At 47.4% G+C, this 16,549-nt stretch overlaps 1 protein-coding gene across 3 annotated transcripts in view; it reads left to right on the top strand.

Moving 5' to 3' along the window:
* The window catches only part of SEZ6L (seizure related 6 homolog like), a 176,596-nt gene that overhangs the window by 95,506 nt on the left and 64,541 nt on the right, over positions 1-16,549 (top strand). For all 3 annotated transcript variants that reach the window (XM_074321069.1, XM_074321071.1, XM_074321070.1), the window contains exon 2: positions 15,324-16,082. In XM_074321069.1, coding sequence (XP_074177170.1) covers positions 15,324-16,082 — 759 coding nt within the window. The remainder of the gene's footprint in view (positions 1-15,323; positions 16,083-16,549) is intronic.

Below are 16,549 nucleotides of genomic sequence, written 5' to 3'. Positions count from 1 at the left end.
CATCCAAACCACTCATGGGGTGCTTAGCATGTGCCTTCATTCCCAAGTCCTAAAAGGATGAAAACAGCAGAACAGCAATAAAAATAGTAGTAATTATTAGTATTTATATAAACAACATGAGGTTTCTATCAGTCTGCTAGTTACTGCATTGTAGGAAAGAAGCTGGATAGTTTTGTTTTCAATCAAAATCGGAAGATTTGTACTAAATTTGTGGCAGTATCTACTAAAGATGTACGTGCCATACTGTGCAACCACCATTCTGTCAGAAATATATCCAACAGTAATGAGTACACATGGGCACCAAAGTACATACAATACAATATTCACAGTGGTACTATTCATAATAGCCCAAAACGGGAGGCAACTCAAATCCCCTCAGCAGGAGAATGGATAATTTGTGGTACAGGCATAGTAGATGGAATACTATGCAGCAATAAAAAAGGAATGAACGGCTGCTACACTCAACAACACGGATAAATCTTAACTATAACGAGTGAAAGAAACCAGATACAAAAAGAGCGTGTTACATAATTATCCAATGAATTCGTAAGCAGCCAAACGAATTCGCAAGCATACAAGGCAAAACAGGGGAACGCCTTGAGGGGAGTGTGACCAGTGAATAGAGAATGTGCTGGCAATTTCTGCTTCCTGATCTGGTTGCTAGATATACAGGTGTGTCCTGCTTAAGAAAGCTCCCTGAGTGGACTTTTCTACGCGTATGTTACACTTCAATAAAAATTTGTGAAAAGCATCATAACGTATGTTTGGGACCAAGAGACTCTAAATATGGTCTACGTGACCATCCTATGTGACTTTGGGTGTTGACCACACGAGATCTGAGTTCTCACCTAAAGCTCTTGTCCCTCAGCCAGGCTCTATCTTATGCCAAGTGGAAAACTCAGGCAATACAGGCAGAGGTAAAGGATGAACTTCAGGACACCCCTTGCTCCTGGCCCCACGGTCTCAGATAGAGGTAGGTGCCTTGGAGAGACAAGCGTGACCTCTGGAATTAGCTCACCTCCCTTTCATCCCCACCTCCCTCTGAGAACAGAGACTGTTTCCACCATTTTTTATACCTCCTTTCTCATTGCTGAGCTCAGCGCCTGGCACCCAGTGGGTTTTCAGGGAGTTCGTTGAATGATTGTATGAAAGTATGAATGAATAAATAAATCGCTATTGTGAAAATTAAATAAGATAATGTGCTCAGAATGCTTTGAACAGTACCTGAAAGAGCATAGAGCTAGGCTTTAAGGGGCTCATATGTCCAACAGACGTGGGTTGAATCCCAATTTCACCATGCTCTCCCAGTGTGTTCTCGGGTGAGTGAATTTCCCTCTATGAGCCTCAGTTTTCCTATCTGCAAAATGGGAAAACTAACAGTCCTTGTATCGCAGAGTAGTTCTGAGGATTCAGTGAGATGGTGCATGTAAAACACTCAGTGCATCGTAAGGTCCAAAAAGTGGTAGCCGTTATGATCCTTATGTAAAACATAGGAGGAGTGTGGTAAGTAAAGCTACACGGATTGGTCATGAGAAAGGGAGATTGTTGTCTTTCCTTCCTCATCCCTCTGCATCGCTCTCTTTCTCTGTGTCGCCAGCCCCACATGTGCTGAGCCAACCTTGGCAGAGTTGGCTGGTGAGCGAATAAAAGGACATCCTTCCTCCACCCAGGGAGATGGCTCGGTGCCAGGGTGATGGGCCCAGCGCCCATGAAGTGGGCCAGGTGGGCAGGAGGACACAGGCTCTCTGTGTAGCCTGTGCGGGTCAGGGGGCTGACAATGGCCACTCTGAGGCCCGTCCGATCTGCCCCCTCCAGTGCCTCCCCCACGCCCCACACCCGCCACCTGCCCACGAGGCAGGCCTGGGAGTGAAGGGAAGCTCTGTGTACCACCTCCGCCGCCAGCCCACACACACCCGACACATTGTTCTTATTGGCTGCAGGAGCTCATTAGACTCTGAGCAGGGCCTGGCTGGGCTCCAAGAGGAAGACGTCAAGGCCCAGGAGTCAGAGAATGGAGCAGGCGGGGGCTTGGCATTAGAGAGTGCCAGCCTGCTACCCAGCACACATTGAGCTCATCTGCGTGGTGTGAACCTTGACTTGTGGAGGCTGGCGGTCGACACGTGTGCTGTGCATCCTGTATCCCCGCAACACACAGTGTGTGCTCAGTACCTCAGCATCCGATGGAATGGATTGGGATGAAATGGAATGGACTGGGATGGATGGGATGGGATGAGATGGGAGGAAAGCAGGGGCTGGGATGGGGTAGAATAGAAGGAATGGCTTCTCCTATGTCTGGCCCAAGTCCCCCTTCAAGTTGACCTGGAAGGTAGCAAGTGTGGATCTGGCACGGACAGAGTCAGCTGAGCAAGCAGGGGAGAAGTGGGGATATGCAGAAACTATTTCTTCCTCCAAACCCCAGCATGCTCCACTATGGCCCCAAAAGGTAAACTGTCTCTTAAAATCACCTATCTATATGACATCAGATGTGGAGGGGAAATGAGAGACCATCTTGCCCAGTGCTTTACAAATAATGTTCTCATCCCAACCCCACCAGCTACTAGTTGGGTTGTTTTGGGCAAGTGACCAAACTTCTTTGAGTCTCTGTTTCCTCATTTGTACAATAGGGGTAATAAATAATAATACCTACCTCCCAGGGGTGTGGAGAGGAGTAAATGAAATGATCCATGTAAAAGCATGTATTGCAGGACCTGTCATGTAGTGGGCTCTTATCACCATCATCATCATCATCACCATCATCACCATCATCACCATCATCACCATCATCACCATCATCACCATCATCATTATCAAAGGAGGCTCAGGTATGGGGAAAACGTAAGGGGCAGCTCTCAGACTCCTACCCCAACTCCTGACTCAATCAATGTCATCCCACCTTTGGCTGATTATGGGGGTTCAGAGGTCCCCCAAATCACGCTCAGGTTTAATCATTTGCTAGAAGGATTCACAGAGTTCTGGCTTGTAACCGTGAGAGGATACAGACTAAAATCAACAAAGGAAAGAGTCACACAGAAGAGAGTCCTGAAGAAACCAGGCATAAGTTCCCAGTGGTCCTCTCCCAGGGGAGTTGTGCAGCACCTACTTTCAACATGCGATGCTATGCAGCACCCATGGAATATTGTCAACCAGGAAAGCTCACCTGAGCCTTGGTGTCCAGGGACTTTACTGGGGGTTGGTCCCATAGACATAGGTGACTACCCACATGGCTGACCTTAGTCTCCAGCCCCCGCAGAGGTCAAACTGATCCCAAACCCAAGTCTCACACCATAAATCACATTGTTAGCGCAGAGTATCTAGCAGGCTCAGTGCCCCCGCATAGACAAAGACACTTTTACCAGGCAGGATATTCCAAGGTCTCAGAGGTTCCCCTGCAGAAGCCGGGATCTTTCTCTGAAATGTGAGGGATATGGACAATCCAGACTTGCTGAGTTAATCCTTTACTGCACAATTATATATTGTCACTCCCATAAAGGCTTTATTTAAAGAAGTTATTCCATTATACGGAGGATAAAATGGAACCCTAGAGATGAGAATGGACTAACCAAAGGCCACAGAGTAAGTTAATGAGGCATCCTGATTATCCTAATTCAGAGCTTTTTCCTTCCTACCACATACCTCAGTTTGCCAATCCGTAAAATGGGAGGATCCTAGGCCAGTTCCCTCACCTGTGAGGTGCCTTTGGGTTCTGCCTTTGTAGAAGTTGCTCTTTCACTTTTTTCTGCTGCCTCAGGAGAAGCACCTGGTTCTCTGCCACCTGTAGGGGATGGTTAGGGTTCTCCTTTGTCTCTGGGGACCTCTTAGCTGGAGCAGATCCTGTGCTAATTTGTTTGTAGTAGGAAGCACTTGGCCTTTACTCTGGAAGCATCCGGGTCAGGGTTCAGGGGCCAGCTGGAGGAGAGATGTGGAACAAATACAGTTCACCCTTGAACAATGCGGGGGTTAGGACGGACGACTCCCCACGTGGTCCAAAATCCATGTATAACTGTTGACTCCCTCAAAAGTTAACTAGTAATAGCCTACTATCGATCAGAAACCTTACCAATAACATAGTCGATTAACACATATTTTGTATGTTATATGTATTATATACTGTGATCTTACAATAAAGTAAGCTAGAGAAAAGACAATGTTATTAAGAAAATCATAAGGAAGGAAGAGAAAATACGTTTACAATATTTATTGGGGGGAAAAATCCTCATATAAAGAGACCCATGCAGTTCAAATCCATGCTGTCTCAGGATCAAGTGTGTAGGCGTGGGTTTGGGGGTCAGACGGCCCTGGTTCATAGCCTGCCTTTGCCACCTACTAACACTTCCTCATTATAACAATGAAGACCACAACAGCTATTTCTCAGGGAAAGGAAAAACAGCATTTCAATGCCACAGGTAAAGCCATGTGACTGTCTTATTTGTCCCCAGCAAATAAAGCCATTTTTGTCCCCATTATATCTAAAGAGAGGCCTGCCCTCATCTCTCAAATGAAACAAATTAAGCCTTGCAGTTGCCAACCTGCTTTGGACATCTTAAAACTCCATCCTACACAGAAGTCCCCTCCATCGCCCCAAGTTTTGTTTCTTTAAGGTTGATCAGGCAAAGATCGCTGTCCTAACTTCATGAAACCAGAAACCAAGGCTTTGAGACAGAATTGGCTCAAAGTCACACAGCAGTTTGGTGGCTACAGCACTGCCGAGGCCAGGTCTCCTGATTTCCCGGGTCTTCTCCACCTCTGAGCATGTCCTATGAGCATCCTGGGATCCCAACTTGGTCTTTGTTTTTGTCTGTGAAGCTGAGCAAACAAGTGAAGAGAAACTGTAAACTTGCTATGTCTTTTAAACTCACTTGCAAACCGTCTGGATTCATCCCCAAGTATTAGATTTGTCTGGGTGAGTATAGAGGTAATTGAATCTCGATAGATTTCCCACCGTGGGTTTCCTCTCCGAGCTGTGTTGTGTGTCGTCTCCCAGCCCTCCCTCAATGACTCACTGATTTTCATGTACACAAATAAATCATGCTGTGTTCCTCTCCCCTTCACTACCAGCAGACATGAATGGAGCAGGGCTGGGGGGAGGGAGGGAGGTGAGGATGGAGGTGGGAAGGAGAGGGGTGTTGAAATGCTAATCGGTTGGCACTGATGTCAACCACAGTTAATCAGATTGTTAAAGACACAAAGGCAGGATCACACCCCTGTGCCAACAGCTATCAGGGCTCATTCACGGGGAAGATGGATGCACTGCCCAGCTGATACTCTGATGAGAAGTAACTGGACATAAAAGAATGTTCAAGGCTTTCTGAACCCAACACGAATTACAAAGGAAGCCCATTGGTGGGGGAGAAGCCAGCGCACAGAGGGCAATTATCGGATAATTACTCTTGTAGCGGAAACACTGAAAGAGTCTTTTCTTGCCTGCGCAAATCTGTCCTCTTAACATATGCTGCAAGTGCCCTGTGGCCCCCTGGGTTTCTGCAACAGTCTCAGGAGGGGTTGGGGTGTCAGCTCACATGTGCAGTTTGGTGTGCTGTTTTGGGCCATCGGTACCTTGCACCAAAATCTCCCCTCCACCCATATGCCCATGGCATGTGGGGCAGTGCCAGGAAAATGAAGAGACCCAACAAATTCACCTCTTTGCGTTCCGGCTGCTAAAGCAAACCGTGTGATTTACGGGGATGGGAGGTTTTTATACTCTGCTTGGACCGTGATGAAATTATGTTTGCAATTAGAACAAGACAGGGTGTATGTTCACCTGGGACATCTCTTCAGTCATGAGATCCTAAACCCAAATATACTAATCTAGTGTCACACTTACCAAGGATTCGCCTTTATGATGGCTAGTCGTGTAAACCACCTACTGGTCTACAATCCCTCACTGACAGAGGTGGACTTTCTCTAACCCACCGAGTCTTGTTCTCTGTGTCACCAGTGATGCAGGCATATTCGGGATTCATTAAATGGATATCTATGAGGCGCCTACTATGTGTCAGGGCCATGGCATAGGTCTTAGGAGACAGTGATGGATGAAGCAGAATTGATTGTTTTGCTGGGGAAACTTACTCCTAGAAGGGACGACAAGAAAGGAACCAGACAAGAACAACAGTGGGATTGATGCTGTGATGTATCTCTGTGGTGATGCTAGGAGTTCAGGGAAGGGGCGTAAATGCAGGGAGAGGTGAACAGCATTATATGCAAAGTGATGGAGCTACGTAGCAGAGGGGAAGAGAGACGTTGCTTGAACTTGGGAGAACTGAAATGAATTTGTTGTGATGTGGCAGGCAGTGAGAAACAGGATGAAAAGCATTCTGGGACAGATTGCCAGGAGCTTTCCAGGAAAAGGCAGAGTCTCAAGTGTACCAGGCCACGGGTGGGGGGTGCTTTAGAAAGATCCCTCTGGCGGCTGCAGATGGAATGGGCTGGAGTCGTGGACCGAAATCCGGGAGAGAAGCAGGGTTTTCGTAACGGCGATGGGAATAATAGGAGATCTAAAAATGTCCTTTTTAAGGCGCAACTTGCTGTCTTTGCTTCTTTCATGGTGAGACTCATGTTCTTTGGTGCATTATAAAAATGAAAACCTGAACTCATCCAATATCCCACTCGACTGTGTCGAATGGAACTCTGGTATGTCCACTCCTCAGCGGGGTCTGGCCTGCCGTGGACGTCTCTTGTGCTCTGTCTGCGGCTACACAACATCACCCAAAATAATCATCTTAGACAATTTTGTCACAGTGATGGATTCTAAGCCTAGTGGAGAGGATTGTTAAATGGTGTGATTTGGGCTGACCCCCGTGTTAAGGGAATTGTCCTGCTTCTCCTCCCACTTCCAGGGAGAAAGCAACGGGGCTTGGATTTCCTTTCCCATCACCATCCACTGAGGGTCCTGTGCCGTCACAATGGAGTTGTCGAATCACAGATGTTCACTCAATGATCCCAGGCTCCCCCCTCTTTCCTGCCACTCACTTCCCTGCCAAGTAACACAACTCCGGGTGGGGGGAGCATGCAGACTAGGAATCTGTTCATTTTCTTCCTGAGGAGACATTTGGGTGACAAGAAAGGAAGTTAGAACAACTGGTCCGAGAAGGCTGAGGACCGGACCACAGCAGCTTTCGCCAGGGTGAGTCCTGGGTACCGGGTCTTGTGTTAGTCGTGTGTACCCCACCAGCCTTACGCAGCCACATTCAGAATCCAAGGATTCCTGGATTTGCAGGGAACTTCGTCAGTTCCCAACTAAGGTGCTAAACACCGCAAAGCACCCTTACTTTCTTCTCCCATAATTCTCCCTGGATGTCTAGTGTGTGCTGGGCAGTGCAAGAAATTCCAAGATGAACGACGGGTCTCCTGTCCCAACTTCCTGGCCTTCTCTCCATCGCTCCGTATCCTTCCTACTCTTCCCTCTCTTCTACCTTTCTTCCTTGATGGATCCAGCAAACAGATACTGCATTTCTCCCACGTTAAAGACACTATCGTAGGCATAGGGTATAAAATAGTGAACAAAATACATCAAGTTTATATGCTGTTACTTTTCACTCAGCAGTACATTAACTTTGATTGATGAGAAGATCCAGGGCAGACCCCAACTCAGCATATGGGACGAAAGCATTGGGGGGGGGGGGTGTCTTGTGGTTCCCAGACAGCTTCTGAATGTCCCAGTTATGCCACACGTGGTCGTGAGAGGTGCTGCCGCCTGGGTATGGACTATCTCGTGGAGACAGACAATGAACAAGGAAACGAATCACCAAGATTAATTCCGATTGCAATCGTGCTCAGAAGGGAATGAGAAAAAAGTGATGGGGGATCTTGGAAAAGGAGAGTAGAGACTGAAGGACCACAGGGAATCAGCCACGCAAAGATATCAAAGAAGAGAGATCCAAGCAGAGGGAATAGCAGATGCAAGAACCCTGGGGTGTAGAATAAACTTGGAAGATTTAAGGAGCAGGAAAAAAAAAAAGTGCATGTGGCCATATTATTATTTGACGGGGGGAATTTTAAGAGATAATGATGGAGAGGGAGTCTCAAGGCTAGGACCCAAAAGCTTTGTAGCCCATCGAAAGTTGCTTTGCTCTATTCTCTGAGTGACGGGAAGCCCCTTGGTAGACTTTAAGCAAAATGTTCTCTGTAAAAAAAAAAAAAAAAAAAAAAAAAAAGATCCTATGATCTGATTTACATCTTAAAAGTACTCCTCACGTAATAAATGAGCATGCTGAAGGTCAAATTCAGGACAGCAGTTACTCCCAGAGGATGGAGAAGTTGGTAGGGAAGAATAAACAGAAGCTTCCACTGTGCTGCTTGCATGTTTTTTCTTTAGCTGAAGGCGTACACACGTGGTACTGGTTACCTTAGACGTTAGCTCTTTTTGAATGACTGAAATATTTCCAAATGCATTTCTTAGTAAGTGACAGAACAATGTATGCAATGTAAGAACTCTGTAACTGTTCAGATAGACAGAAAGTGACACCAGTGATTGTGAGGGCTGACAGGCTGCTATGTGAGCGTGATGCTTTACAATTGAAAGTCCATTTACTTTCTAACAACCCTAAGTGGGGAGGCTGGTACAACCCCACCTTACAGATGAGAACACTGAGGCTCATAGAAGGGAAGTGACTGTCCAGGGTCTCATGGGCAGGTAGCAACAGACTGAGCTTGGAATACAAGCAATTCTGACTCCAACCCCACACTCCTCTGTGCTATCACACCTTTTCAGGTAAAAACACTTATTATTTTTATAGCAATACATTTTATTCGGAGATTAAACAAGATCCCACTAATAACAGATTTCCTTTAGAAGGCAGAGTTTGTGGACAGGCTGGGGGCAGGACAGTGCTTGTACTTTTGATTTCATATCTTTCAGGTATTCTTGCTTTTTTTTTTTCCCCTTCAAATAAACTATTTTATGGGGAAGGGGGAAGCTATCTGAGGGTGTGGAAAAGAGGAAAGAGCATGATGTCAGAAACCGTGTCAGAACGCGTCTAATTCTACCCCGATTGGTTCTATGATCGTAGACAAGTCACTTCCTCTGAGCCTTGAATTTTTTTTCATCTATAACATTGAAAAACAAAATGCCAATCTCACAGAACTGTGTGGAGGTTGAAATGCTATCACAGCTGGAGATGCACTTTGTGGACTATAAGCTGCCATCTGAATACGGGTATTGTTAGCACGGGCATACAAGTAAGGGCTGCCACTGAGGCGGTAGATGAAATCCCACTGTCCCCCAGGCCCACCCCCCACCCCTGTCCTTTGTCCCAGAAAGTCTTGTACCAATCCAGATGAGAGGGGCACCATTAATCTACCTGAGGGTCCTCGTGCCCACAGGACTGAGTAAGCCCGGTACCCTGGGTCCTCTCTGGCTGGAAGGAATGGGTTGAGATCATCATTTCCAGCTATTCACTAGACAAGGTGGCCCTCTGGATGCCGGCACCTGTTGTCTGACCCAGTGGCTGGCACATAGTAGGTGCTCACTGAATGAATGAATGAATGAATGAATGAATATGAATGAATGAATCGATGATCAAATGTGAGCGGGAGAAGAAAACTCAGCCCTCACTCAATCCAACTTCCTTGTCTATAAAATAGGGATAATGCTAAAACCTTCTCTGATCCTAAAATTCACAGAGGCAAGCAAAACAACGCTGATCAGCTCTGGGAATGGGAGGGAAGGTCTAGTCCATTCTGAGGGCAGGGCCAGTTTCACCTGTTTTGGTCACTGTGGTTAACCCAGGGCTCATCGATCAGAGGCAATTTGTCCCACCAGGGGACATTTGACAATGTCTGGAATCATTTTTGATTGTCACAACCAGGAGTAGGAGGGAAGTTGCTACTGAGTGGAGGCCAGAAGTGCTACTCAGCATCTTCCAATGCATGGGACAGCCCCTAGCCTCCTCAGCAAAGAATTATTCAGCCCAGATGGAGAAAGCATAGACTTAACTGACATTCTTCAGGGTGGTTCCAATGTCCCTGGTTTAGTTTCTGGTTTTGTTGGGTGTGCTTTGCTGTGTTGTTGTTGTTGTTGTTGTTTTTCCCCAAACCTCAAATAGTCTTGTTTTGTTACTAAAGTGTTGTGTGATCCTGGGCGTCCCATTTTCCCTCTCTGGACCCCAGTTCCCTTCTCTGTGCAGTTTGTAACCGTGAACTCTAGGAGCCTTTGGATCTGTAAGATGTGATATTTAATTTGGGGGTTGTCCCTGTTGGGGCCAAGCAAACCAACCAGGATAGGCTGGAGAAGCCCTTCTTGTGGAGGGTGAAGGTACGACAAACCACCACTGAATCAGATAAGAGTAATGATGGTTGTAATAGTAACTTACATTTTTATAGGACCCTTTACCAAAAATATATCGAAAGATGCACATAGCAGCCCTGCCCCCTAAAAGTTCTCACTGTGAAAAATCCAATGAGAGAAGAATTATCATCATCCCCACCAGGAAACTGAATTCCAAAGGGTCTCAATGATCCAGGTAGCGAATGAAACACATTTGTGATGACAAATGTGTCCGTCTGCCTTCCCTCGGCCTCTCCATTACCAGGTGCCAAAATCAGCCTTCAAGCCCTGCTCTTCTCATAAAAAATTTTTTCTGTTTTGTTTGTTTACTTTTTATTTTTTATTTTTTAATTAAAGTTTATTGGGATGACAATTGTTAATGAAGTTACATAGATTTCAGGTGTGGGCTCTAGAAGAGGGTAAACGGGGTCTAATATTTTTTTTTTTTTAAGAAAATATTCAATATTTATTATACACATTTTGGGAAAATACAAAAAAAGGAGGAGGAAGAAAACACATCACCCAACAGTCCCATCACCCAGCGGCAGCTGCGACCAATCCTTTTGGTGTCATTCCTTCCTGTCAAAAGACAACTCTGCATCGCAATTTGCACTTAGAAGGCAAAAGTAATGAGGACCCATAGGAAGTTAGACAAGATCACAGGTTCCAGGATGGATTTTTCTGATAACCATGATAATAAGAGTCCCTGGACCGGTCTGGCAGGGGAGGCGAATAATTTGTATTTTAACAGAGAACACGGTGGGGGATGGGGCGTATCATTGGGAGGTTTGAAAAAACATGACTTGTAGCTCACCCAGCAGAGACGCAAATGGAATGATCAGTTAGAAAGAGAGGCTTGCAATTTGTTTTCGTTCGTTGTTTCTAGTCATTCCCACACACACCGTGGAATTTTTACCTCTTGCTCTTTTCACTGAACATCATAGCAGAACCATCCCCCAGCTTTCGTTTCCTCCACTTCACATTCCATCAGTTTGCGCCCATGATGATATGTTTCTGCTCGGAATCCATGCCAGTCCGAGATTTTCCACTGCTGCCGGGCCGTCAAGATAGAAACCTTCAACTTCAGAGCTAAAAAACTGGTGCTTTTTTTTTCTTTTCTTTCTTTTCTTTTTTTTTTTTTTTTTTTTGCTTGAATGGGATGCTTCCCAGTCTAATCTCCCATCTCCGCATCCAAGTTAGAAAAAAAAGAGACTTGGCAGGCAAAACAAATGTTCAGTCACCTTCAATGTGAATCTGTTGTGTCTCGAGAGAGGAAAGAAGATCGGTATGTATTTCACTAAAGCTCCATCTCTTCTGTTTGCTATCCTTGTTCGGTTATCATGGTGTGTCTGTCTTCCTAAGTCCTTGAGTGCAGGGACCATATCCTCGAGTGCCGACTCTCTTGCTGAGTGTCAACCAGCAAAGAGAGTCTGAACCCAACACTTTCACTCATTAATTGATTGACGGCATTTGAGCGGGACACTGAACACACGTGATAAAGGAAGAATCAGCCAAATGTGACGGCGATGATTGAAAACGCTAAGGGCTCTGAAAAAGAGCAGTGAATTTAACACAGTGGTCATTGGGGCCCCAGGAAAACCAGCCTATTCGAGCAAGTTATTATGTCACTGGATCTCTGAGGTCCTGGAATCCAATTTTGACTAATTTCCGGTGGGACCTGGTTTTGCATAGTGCTCCTCCGGCCAGCATCGCCATGGAGAACATGGCCTTCAGGCTCTGCGGGCTGCGTGCACTGCAGACCGCAGGTACACACCCATCTGTCTTCAACATGGCCTTCAGTTTGCAGCCAACCAGAGGGACCCCAGGGTGGGTGAGCTCTGAGTAGGGAGGTGAAGTTACCTGGTGGACATGCAACTCCCCCTGGGAGTTTTTGGAGGGAAAGGGCTGACTCAGTCCAGCTGCATCTACTTCCTAAAATGTTTCTGGTTGCTGTGGTTAGTTAGCACAGGTTTTACCCTAGGGACCCCGGAGGAGGGAGCAGTGGCTGTGGGAGGAAGCTGATGACGGAATCTTTCTTTTGCATTTCCTTCTGCTCTTGTTGGCCGTGTTGGGTCTCAAAGGGCTAGAAAGGACAGGGGAGTTCCCAGGCCTTGGAAAGAGCCACCACCTGCTGCACAAACTTGCTACCTACAACTCCAAGCACTTAGAAGGCAAAGCTAATGAGGACCGCATAGGAAGTGAGGCAAGATCACAGGTTCCGGGATGGACTTTTCTGATAACCATGATAATAAGAGTCCCTGGACGGGTCTGGCAGGGGAGGCTAGTAATTTGTATTTTAACAGAGAACACAGTGGGGATGGGGCGTATCACCTGGGAGGTTTAAAGAAATAGGATAGGTAGGTAACTCACCCAGCAGAGACACAAATGGAAAGATCAATTAGAAAGAGAGGGGCTGGGGGGAAGAGGCTGCTTCCAGCCGAGGAGAAGGATGCCCGTGATAAAAATACCCCCTCATTCCTAAGAGAGCTAGGGGCAGGCTCTTTGCCATCAGGACAATGGAGATTGGAAATCGAGCTTTGCTCTGTGACCTTGGAACATTTACTTAATGTCCCAAAGCCTCAGTGTAGTCATCCCTAAAATTGGAATAATAATTTCTACCTATAAAGTTGAGAAAGAATTGCATGCGATAACCACTGAGAAATGAAGAATTAAATGAGGGGACAAAGCATTTAGCACAGGCCTGGCACATATTCAACATTCGATAAAACAATCAAAAATAAAATGTAAATGTCACTATTGTTATGGCCAAGGCACCCTGACAGGAGTTAGGTCATTTGTAACCCTTTTATCACCTTCTCTGACACAATTTATTTGCCCAATCTCTCTCTCTCTCTCTCCCCCCTCCTCCTCCCCATCTTCCTCTTCCTCTCTCTCACTTCCCCCACTTGTGATCAAGTGAAGGGACTAGTTGAAACTGCTGTAGCCACAGGACCCAACAAAACCCACCAGCCAATTTCAGGATCGAGGCTGTCACTTGACTCTTTTAAACAAGATTTTTAAAGGCTCTAAGACTAATTGCCAATTACCTGCTCAGTCCAGAAATTGACAACGTCAGAGCTGGAAAGGCTGTCAGATCTTATCTAACCTGGTTGCCCATTTGACAGAGAAGATGGAGAGAAGAGGAAACCTACACAGAGTTATGCTAGGGAGTAATGGCCAGGATAGGACCACTTCCTGGGTCCCCCAACCCCTGGCTGCATCCAAGCTCTTTGCATTGAACCACAGTTGGGTCTCAGGAGCTAGGTTTCCTGACCCCTTATACTCTAGTCTTTTTGTCCCATCACCTTCTCCTCACTCCAGTCTACAAAGACACTCTACATCCATCATTTGATAAAAGTGACTGTGAGCATAAAAGCCACAGCTTTTGGGCAGACCCACATCTGACCTAATCCTATGAGGTCGACATACTATCTCTATTACACAAAAAAGTTTAAATGGATTTGCCCAGACTGATTCAGGATTTGAACCCAGGTTCAACTCTGAAGCCTCAAGACTTCCCACCTTGGACCAGGAAACCTCCCTGAATGACCTTGATCTGCCCTCATGTTATCCATACATCTCTCCTCTCTGACGTCCACTCCTGCCCCAGCACCGCTGTCAGCCTGGAATGCACACTGGCTGGTAATCAATGTTACACAACAGGAACATTTGTTGCTGCCAAGTGCAAACTGTTGCAGTCGGTATAGATTAAGCCACTGCCGCCGACTCCATGAAAATAAATGAGCTTTTCCAACGGCTGCGGAAATAAATGTAAATGACAGAGCTGAAGGGCCAGCAACTGTGGCTGAGGGAGTGTCTCCTACAGAAAATCGACAAGGACAGCAATCAATCCCAGCGCCTTTGTCCCCAGGATGTGATTCCTCTCTGTCTCGAGGTCATCATCAGAGATGTTGACAGTGGCTGGCATGCACTAGGCACTCACCTATGTGACTGCATATGTATGCATGCTTTACATACATTCGCCATGACAACCCCAGGAAATAGGGAATCAAAGCCCCATTTTACAGCTGAGGAAACTGACGCTCAAAGAGGTAAAGCCATTTGCCAACTTGCAATTGGCAGCACTGGGTCTCAAATAAGTTCATGAAGTTGGTTTCAGGCATGATTCTGCCAAACAGCTGCTGGGGCAAGCCCTCATTTAAAATTACTTGATGGTTTTATTTTCAACAAAAATAAACCATAAGGAGTTAGCAGGGTAGATAAGGCCACCAGGGCCTGGCGCCGACCTCCCTACCTCACCAGCTTTCTTTGGAATCACCTTTCACCTCTGCTCCCTGACCCCTTGCATTCCTCTTTTGCACTGACCTCAGCCAGGCCTCCATGATCGTCCCACATCTCTCTGTTCTGAATCTGCCTCATGATTCTGAATCCTCAAATCTTTCTGTGTCTCTCATAAAATCACTTTTATATTATTTAACCAAAAAGCATGCGCTCTCGATCCCAGGACAGTATAGCCCTGAACCAGGGCACAGAGCTTGCAGAAGAGAGTGTGGGATGGTTACAGCCCCACTCATCTTCTTAGGGGCATGTCCTTGTGCAGTGAACAACCTACCCAACTGTACATAGTGGTCCCACCCTGCAGACTGCGTTAGGGGCCTCATCCTCTCTGTTCTGTTAGCACCCAAAGCTTCTTTCTTTCTAAACATTTATCACATCAAATATTATTGTTTCTACTTTCCTATTCCCTCTTCCAGTACATATACAACTAAATTGTGAACCTCTTGGGCCCTTGGTCTCTGTCGACCTAATGCTTAGCTCAGGCCTGGCGTCGCCAACCCTAAAACGCCGTGGTCAGCAAATGGGGGCTTGAGGGAAGGAGAAGGAGAGAAAGAAGGAAAAAAAGGAGAAAGGAAGCGAAAGAGGGAGGGGAGGAGGGAAGGAGGAAAGAAGGCAGCCCCTTTATCTGTTGATGGGGTTGTGCCAGTGTCCTGACAAGCCTTGGGTTCCCCCTTAGGAGGGTCACCCTCAGAGTCTGACAGAAAATGGAGGACCTAAGTCCCCAAGCCTCAAGTGAAGTGACATCGTTTCTCTTCTTCCCCAGATGCACCCCCGGAGGGAGATGCCAGCCCTGCAGGTACGTACCTTCTGCCCTCAGCAGCACGGAGGGGTAGCATTCTGAGCAAAGAGAGCCTGGAAGACAGAGTGACGACTGCCCCCCTGATTCCAGTGCAGTCGGGGGAAGAGCTCCACGAGCTGGAGCTGGAAGGGACAGGCCCCTCCGCGCATCCGGAACCCTCAGCCCTTTCCACGCTGCTTCCGGAAGAGGCCAGCACCAAGCTCGCCTTCCTCCCCAGGAAGAAGCTGCCTTTGCTCAAGCAGGTGAACTCGGCCCGGAAACAACTGAGGCCGAAGGCCACCTCCACAGCAGCCCTCCCGAGGGCGGGGTCCCAGCCCGCATCCCCACGCCTGGGTGTCCTCTCCTCCGCCACAGAGAAGCCCGGCCCACCGGGGGACCCCGACCCTGTGGCCTCCGCAGGTGAGGAGATGCTCCGGCTGCCGTCGGAGGAGCCCCTGTGGCTGGACCAGAAGGAAGGTGCGGTCCCCACGACGCCTGCACCCCTGCAGATCTCTCCGTTCACCTCACAAGCCTACGTGGCCCACACGCTCCCCCAGAAACCAGACCCCGGGGCGCCTGCCACGCCTGATGAGGCCCTTGAGGCTCCTGCCGAGGACGCCAGTCCAATGACCTTGACGGACAAAGGTGAGAATGAGCTGACCGGGTCAGCCTCAGAGGAGAGCCAGGAGACCACCACGTCCACCATTATTACCACCACAGTCATCACCACGGAACAGGCCCCAGGTATGCAGCCCCCGCCTCCTCAGGCCTCCTGCAGCAGCAGTGAGGCACCCACAGCGAGCAGGGCACGGGGAAGGGGGGGGACCAGGGAGGTCCAGGCCCCACAATCAGTTACCATCTCCTGAGCATGATTCTGTGACTCAGCATCAATGTCCCCATTTTAAAGATGAGACCTCTGAAACCCTGAGACACCGAGCAACACGCCCAAGGCCACACAGCTAAAGAGCTGGATTCAAAACCTTTCCACCTCGGAACAGAATCCTTTAGCCTGCCTAGAAGGCCGTAGCCCTTTCAGCGTGCTTTTCCTTTTATCCTTACATGTACTTCTCTAGACTTGATCAAATGTACTTCCGTGTTCCAGTCTTTCTTCTTCTATCTTCTTTTCCATCGTCCAACAGAGAAGAGAGACCCCAACTGTCTTCACATGTGGATTTTGGACAAATGCAATGTGGTCACTCATTCAAGTGTGG

This window comes from Rhinolophus sinicus, linkage group LG16 (genome assembly GCF_036562045.2).
Source record: "Rhinolophus sinicus isolate RSC01 linkage group LG16, ASM3656204v1, whole genome shotgun sequence".
Taxonomy (NCBI): Eukaryota; Metazoa; Chordata; class Mammalia; order Chiroptera; family Rhinolophidae; genus Rhinolophus; species Rhinolophus sinicus.
The sequence above is the reverse complement of the archived record's forward strand: the minus strand, read 5'-3'. Positions and strand labels throughout refer to the sequence as shown.